Raw genomic sequence first — 15,215 nt, 5'->3', positions numbered from 1 at the left:
GATGACACCAAAATGAACACAAAACGCTGGGTCAACGACCAGGACCATGACACCCAGAGACTTACAGAAAACCATTTTCATGTGTATGTAAGCGTTGCTGCAAAGTCCCCGTGCACTCTATGTCTCTAAGCTTTCGACCTTCGAAAGACAGAGTGCCAACTCATATGAGCACATTTGCATTGTGTATAATAAAATAATTCAAACAGCTGCCTTCAATTTTCAACCCTAATAAACTAACTCCAGATTTCCCTCAGTAATCCTGATTCATGTTGTCACAGTTCACCTGGTGAAGAGCACATTCCCAAAGGATTCTTTTTTCCCAGAGCATTTTAGCATGACACTCTTTGATTACCTCTCCATCACAGATATTTGTTTTTATCACAAAGCTGCTCTTGACAGTCCTGATAGATTTGAAACCATATTGGAAAAGATTTGTGAGAGCTGTTGTAAAAACTTTATCCCACCTTAATAGATCCATCACTAATGCACTGAACTCTTTAGTAAGAATTGGGAGCTCCCCCCCAAAACTGTGTCCTGTTTTCCAATCAGCTGTTTGTGTATAAAGTGCTGTCTCTTTGAGACATCTGTTATGTTCCCTGTATGTCCCTCTGTGATCTCCAGCTCGCTCTTGTTCATTAAATATCTGGATGTTAAAGACTTCTTTTTATTCTGAGTCCTGCGTTCGAGTCCTTCCCTCTCTTCCACACCTCGACCTGACAGTTATGTCTTAGACTGGATGTCAAATAGAAGTGAAGCTGAAACATTTTGTGACTAAAATAATATGAGACCATTTTTAGATGTTTAGGCCTCTAAATATAAATATAACTTCCATAGTTCAATGTGTTTAAATATGTGCATTTGCAAACTTTTTGTTTAATATTAATATTTTATATCATCATGAAATGTCACCACAGGGGGCAGCATAGAGCCAGAGAGTGTTAGTGTAGCTGTTCAGCCCTATAGTAAGAAACAAGAAGACTGATGAAGGAAAACACACAGGTTTTGTATGAAGTCACACTAACTAACCAGCAGTAACCCACCTTTGATCAAACTGCTTTTATACAAATGATGTGAGGATGTAAAAGGAGCGTTTTGATTATTTATGAATGTATTGATTTAATATGACAATAATGGGGGTGGGGCCACCAGACCTGTCAACACTGGCTGAGTAACAAAAATATGAACACCAGACGAGAGTTAAACATTTTCATCATTTTCTTCCTGTGACTGAAAATCTCTTTGATTATCTCTGATATCGTCTGTACTGTCGTAGATGTGCATGTCCTCTTACACTCTGATGCCTCTTCCTTCACCTTTCTGCTCAGATAGCTGAGTCACAGCTGTGCTTTACTAACAGTTACTGCTCTGTGTTCACTGTGCTTGCACACTGATGCTGTCACAGTCCTGGGTCTATGACCCAGTTTTTGGGTTTTTCTTTTGGATAATTATTTTCTAGTTCCTGATTTGATTTTTTTTGTCTCCTCAGTCTGTCATGTCCTCATGTCTGTTTATCCACAGTTAAAGTGTCAAGTTCACATATTGCCATCTGAGTCTCAGTGTGTTTTTGTTACTTCCTGTTTTACTTTGATAATCTCCCATTTTGTGTGCGTTATATTGGTGTTCATGTCTCATCAGTCAGATTCTGTTCAGCTGTGTTCCCCAGGTGTGTCCACTCTGCACTAATCTCCTCCTGAGTAAATATTGTCTGTCTCCCTCTGGTCTCTGTCATGTTGTCCCATCAAGCTGTGTTCCTGTGAATTTCATGGGTTCTGTGTCCTCCCAGTTGTTTCCCAGTTTCTTAGTTTCTAGTTTAATGTGTTGCCTGAGGTTTTGTTAGTGGTGCCAAGATGAAGCTTCATGAAGCACTGAAGCTTTCCATCCAACTGGCCACTTATGAGCCGACGCTTCATGACGTGTCACTTGCTCTACTGTGCCATCAAGTGGACAATAAATGTAAAACAGGCAAAGACATTATAATGACATAACTTTGGTGTGAAGCTTTGAATAGAACGAATAGAATAGAATAGAATAAATAGAATAGAAAGAATAGAATTAGTGAATAATGTTTGTGATGGCAGTACATAAATTCCAAATATAATCTTAATCTGTCTTTATGATCTTTATGATACAACATGTAATTTATTTTTATATCATAATAACCTTTTATTTTTATTTAATAAAATCTTTTCCACTGTGTTTTGCTTCAGTCAGTTTCTCTTTTTTTGAGATGATTTCACCTGATTTAGAAAAAACCCTTTCACAGCTCACAGATGAAGCAGGTGTAGCCGAAGAAGCAACAGCAAGTTTATACAAGTTGGGATGAACATTTTCAGTCCTGCCCAGTACTCGTGGGGATTCTTCAGTCTTCCACTGTTTGGTTCACTCAGGTATGTTTGGACCTGCACTGTTGTGTCTGTAATAAAATTTTGAGTCCTCGTCTGCAGGACTGTGGTGTCCAAACTAGGCCTGAAAAACCAAAACCCCTGCACCACTTTTATATTTCATGATTACAATTAAAACAAAACACAACATGCAGAGAAACAGAATCAACTTTCTGGGTTTGTCCAAAGTTTATTTAACAAATTATACAGCATGTATTAATGTTATATTTTTATTTATTCATACATGATTTGAGTTTATGAACTCTACTACTCCCATAGTTATTTCTTCAGTGTTGTTTTTGGACAGAGACCATTGAAACAGTACAGAAAGTGGGGAGAGAGGGGCTGAGCTGCAGCACAGAGCCTGGGCTGAACACAAACCTGAGCCTCTGCAGTACTTTTTACTGCTGCTAGTGTTTCTGTCCTGACAGATGTGATGATATCATCTGTGCTCTGTGATGTGCTGGTGCATGAAAATGTTTGCAGACTTTAGATTGGTCACTGAAAATATAAGACGTGCTGTGGTCGTTATTCTAAATGTGTTCAGAAATGTGGGAAACGATTGAAATACCCTGAAATATCTAAAGATTCAAAGTTCTAACATGGAAGTATTTGGGACAGCAGCTTCATCTAAAATGCAGCGTGGTCTTTCAGTCTGATCCCCCCATGTTTGTATGTCAATTTTTTCTGTTATTTGAGACGTCTGTTGATAAACTGATGGGGAGACTGTGCAAGTAAAGCCTTGTTTTGAGTACATTTTCCTCACCAGTTTCCACTTTAGGCGCTGAAAACACATATTAGACACCAGCTATTTATTTTGTGATTTATATAAATATATTTCATATAAACAGTCAACATGCAGTAAAAGAAATATCTAAATATGTATTTGTATGTATTATTTCCCATCCACGAGTCTGAAAATAATAATGCTGCTCTATGTTCACTGCATCTCAGCACCTGTTTGTATCACTTCTGCTGATGCTGCAGACCGCTGTGTCTATTTTATATTTGAATTGGCCTTTTATATTTTCTTCTACTGTTTCTATTTTGTCTTATTTCTGTTTAAGAAAGACATGGTACAGAGAGGGTGGAGCTGCCTGTAGCTGTCTGTGGTGCTGAAGCTTTCAAACATTTCATACCAACACTGACTACAACTGTGACCACAGGGGGGCAGCATAGAGCCAGAGAGTGTTAGTGTAGCTGTTCAGCCCTATAGTAAGAAACAAGAAGACTGATGAAGGAAAAGCTTCTTCCACTGGTGTAACACACAGGTTTGTATGAAGTCACACTAACTAACCAGCAGTAACCCACATTTGATATTTTTTGCTGAACTTTTAGAAACAAGACATTTACTGTAGTTTTAGGACAAACAGGCTGATGAATAAACCAAGTAAAGCAAAGTAAAGACAAGCTGCACTTTGACTTTTATTAGAACAATTTGCTGGAACTACAGAGTAATGAAGTACTTCAAGGTTTTGTGTGGATGACTTCCAACCTTACTGTACAGCACAGAGCACAGAGGGACAATATATGTAATCAATATATGATGCAGAATGAACAAGTAAAGACTGTAAGCTGAGTCTGAGGCTCATGCAGGACATTTCATAGTGAGGTGTCTTTGGTTGGATTATTCAAACATTTACATCAAAGCACCAAACTCATCTCTCACAGATGAAGGTCATTGAATGAGAATAATATAACCGTCTCCATTTCCCATCATCGTCACAGCAGACTCCACGGTATCCAGAATAAGGATCTGACCATCCTGTTCCCCTGAACCTGTCAGAGAGATCAAATCTGATATGAAACTGGACTAAACTCATAACTATTGTCACATTCATATAAATATGCGTCTCTTTTGGAATATTTCCAATATTTGCTGTATTTCTTTCCCAGGTTTCTCGCCCACTTTCCCTCCTTTAGACTTTTCTCTGAGAATCATCATGCACACTAAAACAGCTTTCAAGCTTTGATGAATATGAAATCTTCCTGCTGTAAAAATGGAGAATAAAAAGAAGTCAGAGCTGACTTTCTGCTGTTTGAAACTGTTTTGTCAGCTGTTTACAGACATCACTTTGAAATGTGTGTCTATCAGGTCATATTTACTGAAGCTTCTTCCTTCATATGTTCTGAAGTTTTACAAACACCAAAGAAGAAGAGACAGGAATTCTCTGAAACACTTTTTGTTCTGTGAGAAAAGAAACATTACAGCACAAAAACATGAAGACAAATTGAACAAAGTGAAATGTGTCGGTCGCTGCTTTGAACATGTTTCAATCCTGATTCCTTCAAACTGACTTGTTGTAACTGAACGTCATCACAGACTGCAGATGAAGAGAGTTCAAGCACAGCTGTTCATTCAAAGGAGGATTTCTGCTTTTCTTTACATTCAGTTTGTGGGGCTGTTGGAAAATAGCTCAGCTCATGTATTGCTGATCTATCTTCCAAAACATCAGTGTTTCACTTCTAAATAATAACTCTGGAATAGAAACAAACTAAAGTCTCACGTTTCTGTCAGCGCTGATCCGTCCACCCATTCCCATTCATATCCTCTTGATGTCTGGTTGGATCTCAGACCAATCCAAGAGAATCCTCTGAAATTACTGACAAATTCCTGTTTGAGAAGAGACACAAATATTGTCTCCAGTCATAATTCAGCACTTCTGTTGTAGTGACATCATCTTGTGAACATGTCTGAAGGAAGAATAACTGTGATGAAACTTTTCTTCCATTGTGCAGAAATCAGAAAGAGCCAAAGAATCGATGAATATCAGCTCCTCCTGTAGCTCAGTCAGTGTTGCAGTGGAATCAGTGTTAACAAATCATTTGATTCAGTTGGATTGAATCAGAAAAATAATCTGGATTATGAGGATTTCTCTCATTTTATAACATTTCTGTGTAAATTAAATGTTTGTCAAATGTGTAAAAACTTTACGTTTGAATGTGTCTGCAACAAAAAAGGAGAATCCAAGAAATCCATCAGAGTGGAGACAGGAAGCAGGTCACAGACTGACAGCAGGTCAAAGACACAAGTAACAGATGACTGTCAGCTCCATCAAAGATCACACAGACATGAACAAACACACCCACCTGTTCCTCTTTGCTGTTTATCATCACCAGATCAGCTCCTTTGGTCTTACAGTGGTTTTGACTCTCAGGCCAAGTTTTCTTCTCAGTGGATTTAAAGTAACAGCTGCTTCCAAATCTCATCCATCGATCAGGACACTTCTCTTAAAGTCAAACACATGTTTTAAAGTCAGACTTTGTGTCCTGTTGTATCACATTAATCTTTGGTTCCTGTCATTTTCCCTGTAAATGCTTCATTTAAACTCAGGTTTTCTCTCTTATTCATAATGAACTGAAACTTACATTTATACAGAGAAACTGTTACACAGCATCAAACATTTAGGATTCAAAACAAAGACACAATCAGGTTATCACTGTGTAACACTGATGTTTTCTATCAGTTATTCAAACTTTATTACCTTCTATCTTCTCCTTCAGCTTCTTCACTTCTTCCTGTAACTGACTGTGGTTTTTACTCAGTTCATCATAACGGCTCTGTAACTGAGTCCGGCTGGTTTTTGTGCCTTTAGAGAAAAAAAGATTCAAATTAAGTTAAAATGTTCTACAAATATATCTGTGATATAAGAACTTGGTGTTTGCTTACCTTGAAGTTCATCCTGGAGCTCAGTGTGATTCTTTTTGGTGTCATTGTAAACGTGGTTCAGTTTGTCACATTTAGCATGAAGTCTTTTGTTTTCACTCTTGTTCAAAGCATCTGAAATATTTCAGTGAAAGCAAAATAAAATAAAATAAAATGAGTGAAACGTTGAACAGAAATAATCTTCTTCCTCTGCTTTGTCAAATATCAATAAGAGTCAGAAACTTGCAGCCATTGTTCTTTAACATGTCCTGTGGGTGGAGGTGTTAGAACTACAGGAAATCTGATGAGCTAAATACGTATCAACTGTGAACAAAAACCACTGACAAGATTCAGAATAATTGTGCTTCAGTGTGGAGGAAGAAGGTGAAGAGTCAAACAGCATTTCTACACCTGTAGTCAGAGATGTTATCTACATGCTTTGAAAGAATAGATTCTGACTCATGTGACATGTGCCTGTTCTCACTGAAAATATGTCTTTTTACATTCAGTCAAAGCTGCTCTGAGGCTTCAACACTTCCTCTTTCTGCTTATTTATAATTAATAAATGTTTCTTCCTGCAGCTTCCAGGAACTTCCTGCTTTCAGACGTCCTTTTGCAGGCGTCTCTGTTCTCACATCATAGATTTGTGATGTTTCTGCTGATCCAGCATTAAGTCTGTCACAGCTCCACCAGGAGCTAAAGGTCAGCTGAAGATCATCAACTGATTTAAAACATAGAATCAAACCACCTTAAAATCCAAACATCAGCAGCTGCTGGGAGTTTTCTCTGTGTTGTTGTTTTTGTTATTGTGGAGTCTTTACCTGATAATATAAAGAACCTCGAGGCAACTGTTGTTGTGATTTGATGTAATAAAAAAAGATTCATTGATATATCCCAGCAGATGAATGGAGCTAACATTAGCTTGTTAGCTACCTGCTTAATACACCAAGTGAACTAACTAGTCGCACAATGACAGACGGCCACTGTCTAACATAGTGTGGCTGCACCTGCATCAGTCTGCAGCAGATGCTGCTGCCTGTCTGCTTTGTTGAGATAATCACAGAATCACCATGTTGAGTGAAGAGTTTGAAGGAACAACAAGAACATTCACTCCACAACACACACAAGATATGAGCCAGGAATCATGCACACAGACACACACCTGCTAATCAGTGCTAAGTAACAGACTCATGAAATACTAGAAGCTCAGTCAGCAAAACCAACGTGTTGGTCAGGCTGTACCACACAGCAGCTCATATTATTGATCAGAGAATTCCATTTAAAATGCCACCGTGCAGTTTTTATGAAGAGGAAACTATCCTTAGAGACCAAAACTCATTTGGTCCTGAATGGAAACATGTTTTTACTGCAGCAAAGGTGCTCATGTTAACATGGGAGTCTGTGGGGACTGACTCGCTTTCAGCATCAGCCTCCAGTGGTCATTAAAGGAACTGCAGTGTTTGCTGCTTCTGTGTTGGCTTCATGTACTTCCTGTATTTGCTGTGGCAGAAGGACACGTTCTGGTTGTGAAGCTGCATGTTTGTTGGCTGCTGGGATTCAGTATCAGTCATACATTCATTTGCAGGAGAAGTTCAGAGGTTGTATCTTATCTTACAGCATATGGACAGGATGATGATCCCAGCTAACATCAGGAGGCACAGCACTCTTAGACCCAGTGTAGCACATCTGAAAGAGCCCTTCAGGACTGAAGGAGGATTCAGAGTCTGTGGTCCTGTTAGAAAGCAGTGTGGATGTTGGTTTGTGCTTATTTCCTGTCAGTCTGTGGTTAACAGACCTGTGGTTGTGGTTGTATCAGCTTAACGTCAAAAAAGGGCCGGTTGCCAAAAAACAAAGGAAATATAACATCTGCACTGTGACTGAAAGAAGTTCCTGTTAATCAATAAGTGACTTACAAACTATTGTGGGAAAGAATTTAAATTAAAAAGGTTCATACAGCAAATGGAGAAACAGATGTTTGGTGGGCTGCAGTAATTTGGCTTTAAAAGCTGACTGTAACAAACTGGAAGTACATTTAGATTCATAATTGACTTACCTCCTTCCTGCGACTGAAAATGATCATAACTATCTCTCATCTCATCTGTACTCTCGTAGATATCCACCTCCCTCTGCTCCCACTCTGCTCCGTCCTGCTTTCTGCTGTATCTCACCTTCTTTGATAGATCTGGTTTGGCATAAATATCTGAGGACATCGTGAGAGGACGGAGACGCTGAGCAGGAGTTTAAACTGTACTCTAACAGTTCTGCAGTACTGACCCTGGAAGATATCGAGCTGTTTTATTCTTGTCCAGCCTTCTGTCTGCTTTCAGGCAGGAAGAAGCTTTGAGGAAGTGGCAGCGTGTAAGGAAACACAGACCGTGTGATTAATTTGCATAAAAATGTCTTAACTGCATTTTGTGTTTCTCTTAACTACAGATAAAACTCTGTGTTGTACAATACAGTAGGGCAAAAAAGTATTTAGTCAGCCACCGATTGTGCAAGTTCCCCCACTTAAAATGATGACAGAGGTCAGTAATTTGCACCAGAGGTACACTTCAACTGTGAGAGACAGAATGTGAAATAAAAATCCATGAATCCACATGGTAGGATTTGTAAAGAATTTATTGGTAAATCAGGGTGGAAAATAAGTATTTGGTCACCTCAAACAAGGAAAATCTCTGGCTCTCACAGACCTGTAACGTCTTCTGTAAGAAGCTTTTCTGTCCCCCACTCGTTACCTGTATGAATGGCACCTGTTTGAACTCATCATCTGTATAAAAGACACCTGTCCACAGCCTCAAACAGTCAGACTCCAAACTCCGCCATGGCCAAGACCAAAGAGCTTTCGAAGGACACCAGGAAAAGTATTGTAGACCTGCACCAGACTGGGAAGAGTGAATCTACAATAGGCAAGCAGCTTGGTGTGAAAAAATCAACTGTGGGAGCAATCATCAGAAAATGGAAGACATACAAGACCACTGATAATCTCCCTTGATCTGGGGCTCCACGCAAGATCTCATCCCGTGGGGTCAAAATGATCATGAGAACGGTGAGCAAAGATCCCAGAACCACACGGGGGGACCTGGTGAATGACCTGCAGAGAGCTGGGACCAAAGTAACAAAGGTCACCATCAGTAACACACTACAACGGCAGAGAATCAAATCCCGCAGTGCCAGACGTGTTCCGCTGCTGAAGCCAGTGCATGTCCAGGCCCGTCTGAAGTTTGCCAGAGAGCACATGGATGATACAGCAGAGGATTGGGAGAATGTCATGTGGTCAGATGAAACCAAAGTAGAACTTTTTGGTATAAACTCAACTCGTCGTGTTTGGAGGAAGAAGAATACTGAGTTGCATCCCAAGAACACCATACCTACTGTGAAGCATGGGGGTGGAAACATCATGCTATGGGGCTGTTTTTCTGCCAAGGGGACAGGACGACTGATCCGTGTTAAGGACAGAATGAATGGGGCCATGTATCGTGAGATTTTGAGCCAAAACCTCCTTCCATCAGTGAGAACTTTGAAGATGAAACGAGGCTGGGTCTTCCAACATGACAATGATCCAAAACACACCGCCCGGGCAACAAAGGAGTGGCTCCGTAAGAAGCATTTGAAAGTCCTGGAGTGGCCTAGCCAGTCTCCAGACCTCAACCCCATAGAAAATCTGTGGCGGGAGTTGAAAGTCCGTGTTGCTCGGCGACAGCCCCAAAACATCACTGCTCTCGAGAAGATCTGCATGGAGGAATGGGCCAAAATACCAGCTACTGTGTGTGCAAACCTGGTAAAGACCTATAGTAAACGTTTGACCTCTGTTATTGCCAACAAAGGTTATGTTACAAAGTATTGAGTTGTATTTTTGTTATTGACCAAATACTTATTTTCCACCCTGATTTACGAATAAATTCTTTACAAATCCTACCATGTGGATTCATGGATTTTTCTTTCACATTCTGTCTCTCACAGTTGAAGTGTACCTCTGGTGCAAATTACTGACCTCTGTCATCATTTTAGGTGGGGGAACTTGCACAATCGGTGGCTGACTAAATACCGTAATTGTCGGGCTATAAGCCGCTACTTCTTGCACAAGTTTTGAACCCTGCGGCTTTTAGTCAGGTGCGGCTTTTCTATGGATTGTCCATGAGCGGATTTGTTTTGTTTGTTCCGCTGTTGTACGGCACTACATTGCTTGGCGGAAGGATCGGGGTTCAAGAGTGGTATGTTGGTCACATGTCCATCCGCCAGGCAAAGTAGTGCCGTACGAAGTAGCACGAAAAACAAACTTCAAAGTAGCACTACGCGTTCAGCGGGAGGCGTGGATGACGAGCGGCGATAAACTTGCGAAAAGCAAGTTATGCTCAACTCCACCGGTGGATTCTGACAGCGTAGAAAAGTGTGAAAACATCCACGATCACCAACGGATTTCGAAGGGCTGGACTGCTGCATGATGGAGAGGAGGACACCGCCACGGCCCTTCTGAGGGTGTTCGACTCTGACACTGACAACGAGGATTTCTTTTGTTTTGAAAGGGACAACGAAGGAGAAGCGGAGAGTGGATGACGAAGCCATCCTGAGCCTGTTCGTTTCCGACACTGGAGGAGAGGACTTTGGTGGTTTTTTGCGCAGGAAGAAAAGAAAGATGGTGAATGACTGACTTTTCTTCTTGTTAAAGCCGTGTCACTGCACCTGAGCCTAAAAGGCCGAATCTATTTTTCTGGTGTGCTGTAGGTTATTGTTATGTACTACATTTGTTACTCATTTATGAAGCACAGTACATGTTTCGTACTTGTAATTACCGCTACTTGTACATATACCCTAAAAAGTGATGTGATGTGTCTCCAAACAGCCGTCTCTTTCCTGACAATTCCCTTTGTGCATATTCTCCTACATATGATAAGTCAACATTGAAACACCTGCGGCTTTTAGTCAGGTGCGGCTAATGTATATACAAAACAGGATTTTCCCCTGATTTTAGCTTGTGCGGCTAATATTCAGGTGCGCTCTGTAGTCCGGGAAATACGGTACTTTTTTGCCCCACTGTATGTGTACTTTGTTGAGCTTTTGACTGAGTTTGCATAAAGCAGAAAATGTATAAACTCTTCTTTTTCTAAAGACGTTGAACGTTCACACATAAAAGCACAAACACAGTCACACCTCAGTGTCACAGTTGGTTCGACCCAGGAAATGTTATTTTGTCAGTTACAGTTTGTTTTCTTTCTGTTGCCTTATAGAGAAACAAACTGTTGAACTGTTGAGGTTCATCCAGTCGATGTGGAAAGTTTGAACCACGTCTCAAACACTCTTTAAATGAACAACAATTAAATTTAGCTTCACTGCTGACCGAAGATTTTAAAAAGAACAAGATGTTTGTGTTCATTCATTTGTGTTTTTCCCTTTTTAGGTCACTCTGTAACTTTTCCTTTCAATTCTACATTTTGCACTTTCAGGAAAACTGATGCAGTTCATTTTTTTTCTCGTGTGTTCTTTGATTTGATTTTCAAAGGAATACAGAAGTACTTGTGTGAAAAAGTGTCCAACATAAGGAGGAAAAGTTTTTTGAAATTACAGTGCACTTAAATGTTGCACATCTTACTGTGAGGTCACCAGGAAATACTCCTTGTTGTTGGGCCGTCCTGGTTAACACACCTCTGCAACATTACATGAGAGTCGGGTACTCGGCCTCTGGATTTGTAAATCTGGGCTGGTGGGTTCAAACACTCCTCAGCCTCCCTGAGAAGGTTTATGTCAGAATATTGAAGGAGAAACTCCATCCAATTGTGAAATCTCAAATTCAGAGCAACAGTGTGGTTTCCATCCTGGTCATGCAGCACTGGACGAGCTCTTCATTCTCTCCAGGATGTGTGGGAGTGATGTCGTCCAGCTTACTGTAGGTTGGTTGAAGTTGAGTGTGAAGTAGTTGGGATGACATTTAGCACCTTCAATTCTGAGGTTCTCAGCTGGAAAAGGGTGTTGTGCCTGTTTAAGGCTGGAAATGAGTTTCTTCCAAGTAAAGAAGTTAATGAATCCTTGAATTTTGTTCTCGAGTGAGAAAAGAAAGCAGCAGGATGTTAGAAGCCAGATTGGTGCAGTGATCCTGTCTGTTGGGGTGAAGAGAGAGCTGAGCATGAAAGTGCTGCTGATTTATCAGATGAGCTACATTCTTACCTTCACCTCAGTAATGAACACAAGCTGTGAGTACTGACTGAAAGAGTGAGATACAAGGGGTGGAAACAAGCTTCTACCTAAAGGTGTCTGTGGGCTCAGAGCTGGAGCTCCTCCACACTGAAAGCACCTGACTAGGATTACACCTGTGTGCTACTTAGGTGTTGGAGGTTTGTCCAACTGGAGGACACACGTTGTCTTAATCATTCAATTCAGTTTGACTTCTACAGCTCCAAATCACAGCAACAGCCTCAAGGTGCTTTATGTTGTGAGGTCGACCCTACAATAACATTACAGTAACAAGTTTGCTGTTTGTGTGTTTTCCAGTGAAGTAGGAGAAACACAGCAGTGTGGGAACAGGAACTAAACACAATCAGGTCTGCAGCATCAAATCATTTCACTTCTAATGTTCAAAATCAAACATCTAACATATTGGAATCAAATTCCTCACAGCGTGTCATGATTCCCACCACAATCAGCAGATACAGCACTCCCAGGTTCACTTCAAAAGCTCTGAACCAGCTTCTTCTCACAGCTGGAAGCTTCTTCTCGGTGTGAACATCTACAAAGATAAAACAAAAAGTCCATTTATGAAGCACTAATGAGAGACTTTGGAGCTTTTTATTAATCCTCACTGTAGGAATGATCCCAGTAGAAAGTAAATCAGATTTACCAAACAAATTAGTCGAGTTTGTTAAAAAGTTACAGGAACTCAAACAAGGACAAAGTAACATTAGTCCATTCCAGCTGTTGTGATCGGTCGATGCATTTCTGGCCACTTCTTTGTCGCAGCTTTTGAATAGATCAGTGAGAGAAAAACAATCCTCCTCTCAATATAAGGACTAAATGAGCAAAACTATCCTGATGGACGTGAGGGAACGTAGAAAGAAGTGTAGAAACCTGAGGGACAAATATGGAGGAGAGTCCCAGAATATTCGTTTGTATGATGATCATCTGCACGTGGGTCAGAGCTGTGAGGAAAGTGTAATGCTGAGGAACAACCATGAACTGTGGAAACTTTAAAGCTGATTTATAACAGAGTGGTGCTGGGTGTGTGTTACTCTGTGTTTGTGCTTCAGTTACACTCAGTTAGCTTTCTGCTAGCTGTTTCCATCAGTTTGCTTCTCTCCTCTCTACACTCACTCATACTGCATTTTGATGCAGCTGAACTCACAATGAATCTGCATCTTTCTGTTCCTGTTGTCAGACCACAGAACAACTATGACCTACTGATTTAAACGTGCTGCATTAACTACAGGGGGAAGCTGCTAACACACTGCAGCTGCATACCAAGCTGCTGCTCTGCACCTCTGAAAGACGCATTTTTGGAAGCACAACATTGTCGGACAAACTCGACATTCACATATGTTTAAAACAATGACTGTGTGGACAATCTGGCTGTATTTACAGTCATGTTATCACTTGGAGAGGAAGCAGAAAGAGCTGTGCTGCTCCTATTGGCTGCTTCTCTCTGCCACTCACAGACCTCTTCCTGAAAGCAGAGCAGCAGCTGAACCAGTTTGACTTGAAGCCACAGACACTGAAACAGTCAGACGGTTAGAAACGGAGCTCCTAACTGGGAGTAAACAGGCCCAGTGCAACAAATGATCTGTGTGCCAGTTTGGACTGGAAACATATTCTGGGGACATGTGACACGAACACTAATATGTCTTAAAGTGGTCGGATATCAGAGCTTTAAAAGACACTGAACAACACTTTCATCACCAACATTTTCTTTGGTTTGGTCACTTTGATGATTTCCTGCTTACCAGCTTCTTGTAGGCCAACGTCAGGGTGCTGCTCTCCATCATCTAACACCTCCACCTCACTCTGCTCTCTCACTCCTCCATCCTCTTGGGACCCTCTGCTGTATTTCACCCTGAAATCTTCAACACTTTGAATTTCTGTAGACATTTTGAGCTGAAAGATCTTTGAGCAGCTTCACCGTCTGTCTGTGTCTTTAAGTCCGACAGCTTTGAAGAGAAAACAAAGAGGAAGTAAAACAGGACGAGTCACAGTTCTTCTGACACGTCAGGAGGCGTCAGACTGTCAGTTATGTACAAATGAAAACAACATTCAACAAGATCTGAAGTTCAGTTACAAGAATGTAAAACACTGAAAGAAGTTTTGTTTTTAATATTTTCTATCACAGAGATAATAAGCTTTAACTCAGCAGCTGCAGTATGTTTATAATAACACGGCTTTGTTAGACGCTGCCTTCTACAAACTGTAAGTACATCGAAGCAGCAGAGAGAAGAAGTGTTTGTGACACAGGAAATATGTCAGAGTGAACTATTTATTTTTACCAGCACAGAAACTAACAGGGCAGCGTGGTGCTGCAGTGGTGAGCACCATCACTTCTCAGAAAGAGAGTTCCTGTTTTGGGTGGAGTCTTTCTGTGTGGAGGCTCATGGTCCTGGTCTGTGAGCCAGCGTTTGTGTTTGACGTCTGATTCTGGTTCATTTCATGTTCTGAGGTGAAGTTTTGGTCATGATTGTTGTGTCTCTGTTTGTGTCCCAGGTCTTAGTTTGTTATCTAGCCTCAGGTTTTGTGTTATCATCCCCCCTCTGTGTCCCCGCCCTCTTCCTGTGTTAGTATCTCTCTGTGAAGTCAGTCTTGTCTCCATGCTGATTGGCCTGTTCCCCAGTCGTGTCTCTGTTTCTCTCCCTCCCTCTGTTCCCTGTGTTCAGTCAGTCTGTGTCTCAGTGTGTGTTTCTGCTGTTTCCTGTTTTACTCTGACAGTCTCTCGTCCTGTGTGCATCTTGTTTAGTTTTGCTTCCTGGTCTCGTTAGTTTGATTATGTTCAGCTTTGTTCCCACCTGTGATCTGTTCCCTTGTGTTTCTTCTCACAGCCTCCTTCATTCCCTCCAGCTGTGTGTTCGTCTGTTTAGTATTTCTTGGTCTAGTTATGGTGTTTTGTAATCAGTAATAAATTGTCTTTAAGTTTGGTTTCTGTCTCCGACTCCCACATTTTATCTGCTATCCTGCCTTGCCTCACACAGCGGTACATGACAGGAGATCTCGAGCACTAA

The 15,215-nt window shown here is 41.0% G+C and overlaps 2 protein-coding genes across 2 annotated transcripts in view; both read right to left on the bottom strand.

Moving 5' to 3' along the window:
• Window positions 1–14,174, bottom strand: part of LOC112431695 (low affinity immunoglobulin epsilon Fc receptor) — a 71,792-nt gene extending 57,618 nt beyond the window's left edge. The window contains exons 1-2 of the mRNA XM_076879320.1: window positions 13,953–14,174; window positions 12,635–12,745 (exon numbers count right to left, since the gene is read on the bottom strand). Coding sequence (XP_076735435.1) covers window positions 12,635–12,745; window positions 13,953–14,097 — 256 coding nt within the window. The 5' untranslated portion in view covers window positions 14,098–14,174. The remainder of the gene's footprint in view (window positions 1–12,634; window positions 12,746–13,952) is intronic.
• On the bottom strand, window positions 5,361–8,492 carry LOC112431694 (C-type lectin domain family 12 member B). The gene is made up of 6 exons (XM_076879220.1): window positions 8,081–8,492; window positions 7,643–7,759; window positions 6,052–6,162; window positions 5,867–5,971; window positions 5,472–5,611; window positions 5,361–5,390 (listed from the first exon to the last, which is right to left on the bottom strand). Exons 1-6 carry the CDS (start codon window positions 8,235–8,237, stop codon window positions 5,361–5,363), a joined length of 660 nt encoding a protein of 219 aa, XP_076735335.1. The 5' UTR covers window positions 8,238–8,492.
• Window positions 14,175–15,215: the final 1,041 nt, after the last annotated feature.

The sequence above is a fragment of the Maylandia zebra genome, linkage group LG22 (genome assembly GCF_041146795.1).
Source record: "Maylandia zebra isolate NMK-2024a linkage group LG22, Mzebra_GT3a, whole genome shotgun sequence".
NCBI lineage: Eukaryota > Metazoa > Chordata > Actinopteri > Cichliformes > Cichlidae > Maylandia > Maylandia zebra.
The sequence above is the reverse complement of the archived record's forward strand: the minus strand, read 5'-3'. Positions and strand labels throughout refer to the sequence as shown.

Excerpts from the sequence above, each read along its gene's own strand:
- LOC112431694 (XM_076879220.1), bottom strand. The coding sequence starts at position 8,237 with ATGTCCTCAGATATTTATGCCAAACCAGATCTATCAAAGAAGGTGAGA. Across the intron at positions 5,972-6,051 it reads GCTCCAGGATGAACTTCAAG|GCACAAAAACCAGCCGGACT; the intron begins GTAAGCAAACAC and ends TTTTCTCTAAAG. Across the intron at positions 5,391-5,471 it reads TAAACAGCAAAGAGGAACAG|TCTGTGACCTGCTTCCTGTC; the intron begins GTGGGTGTGTTT and ends ACCTGCTGTCAG.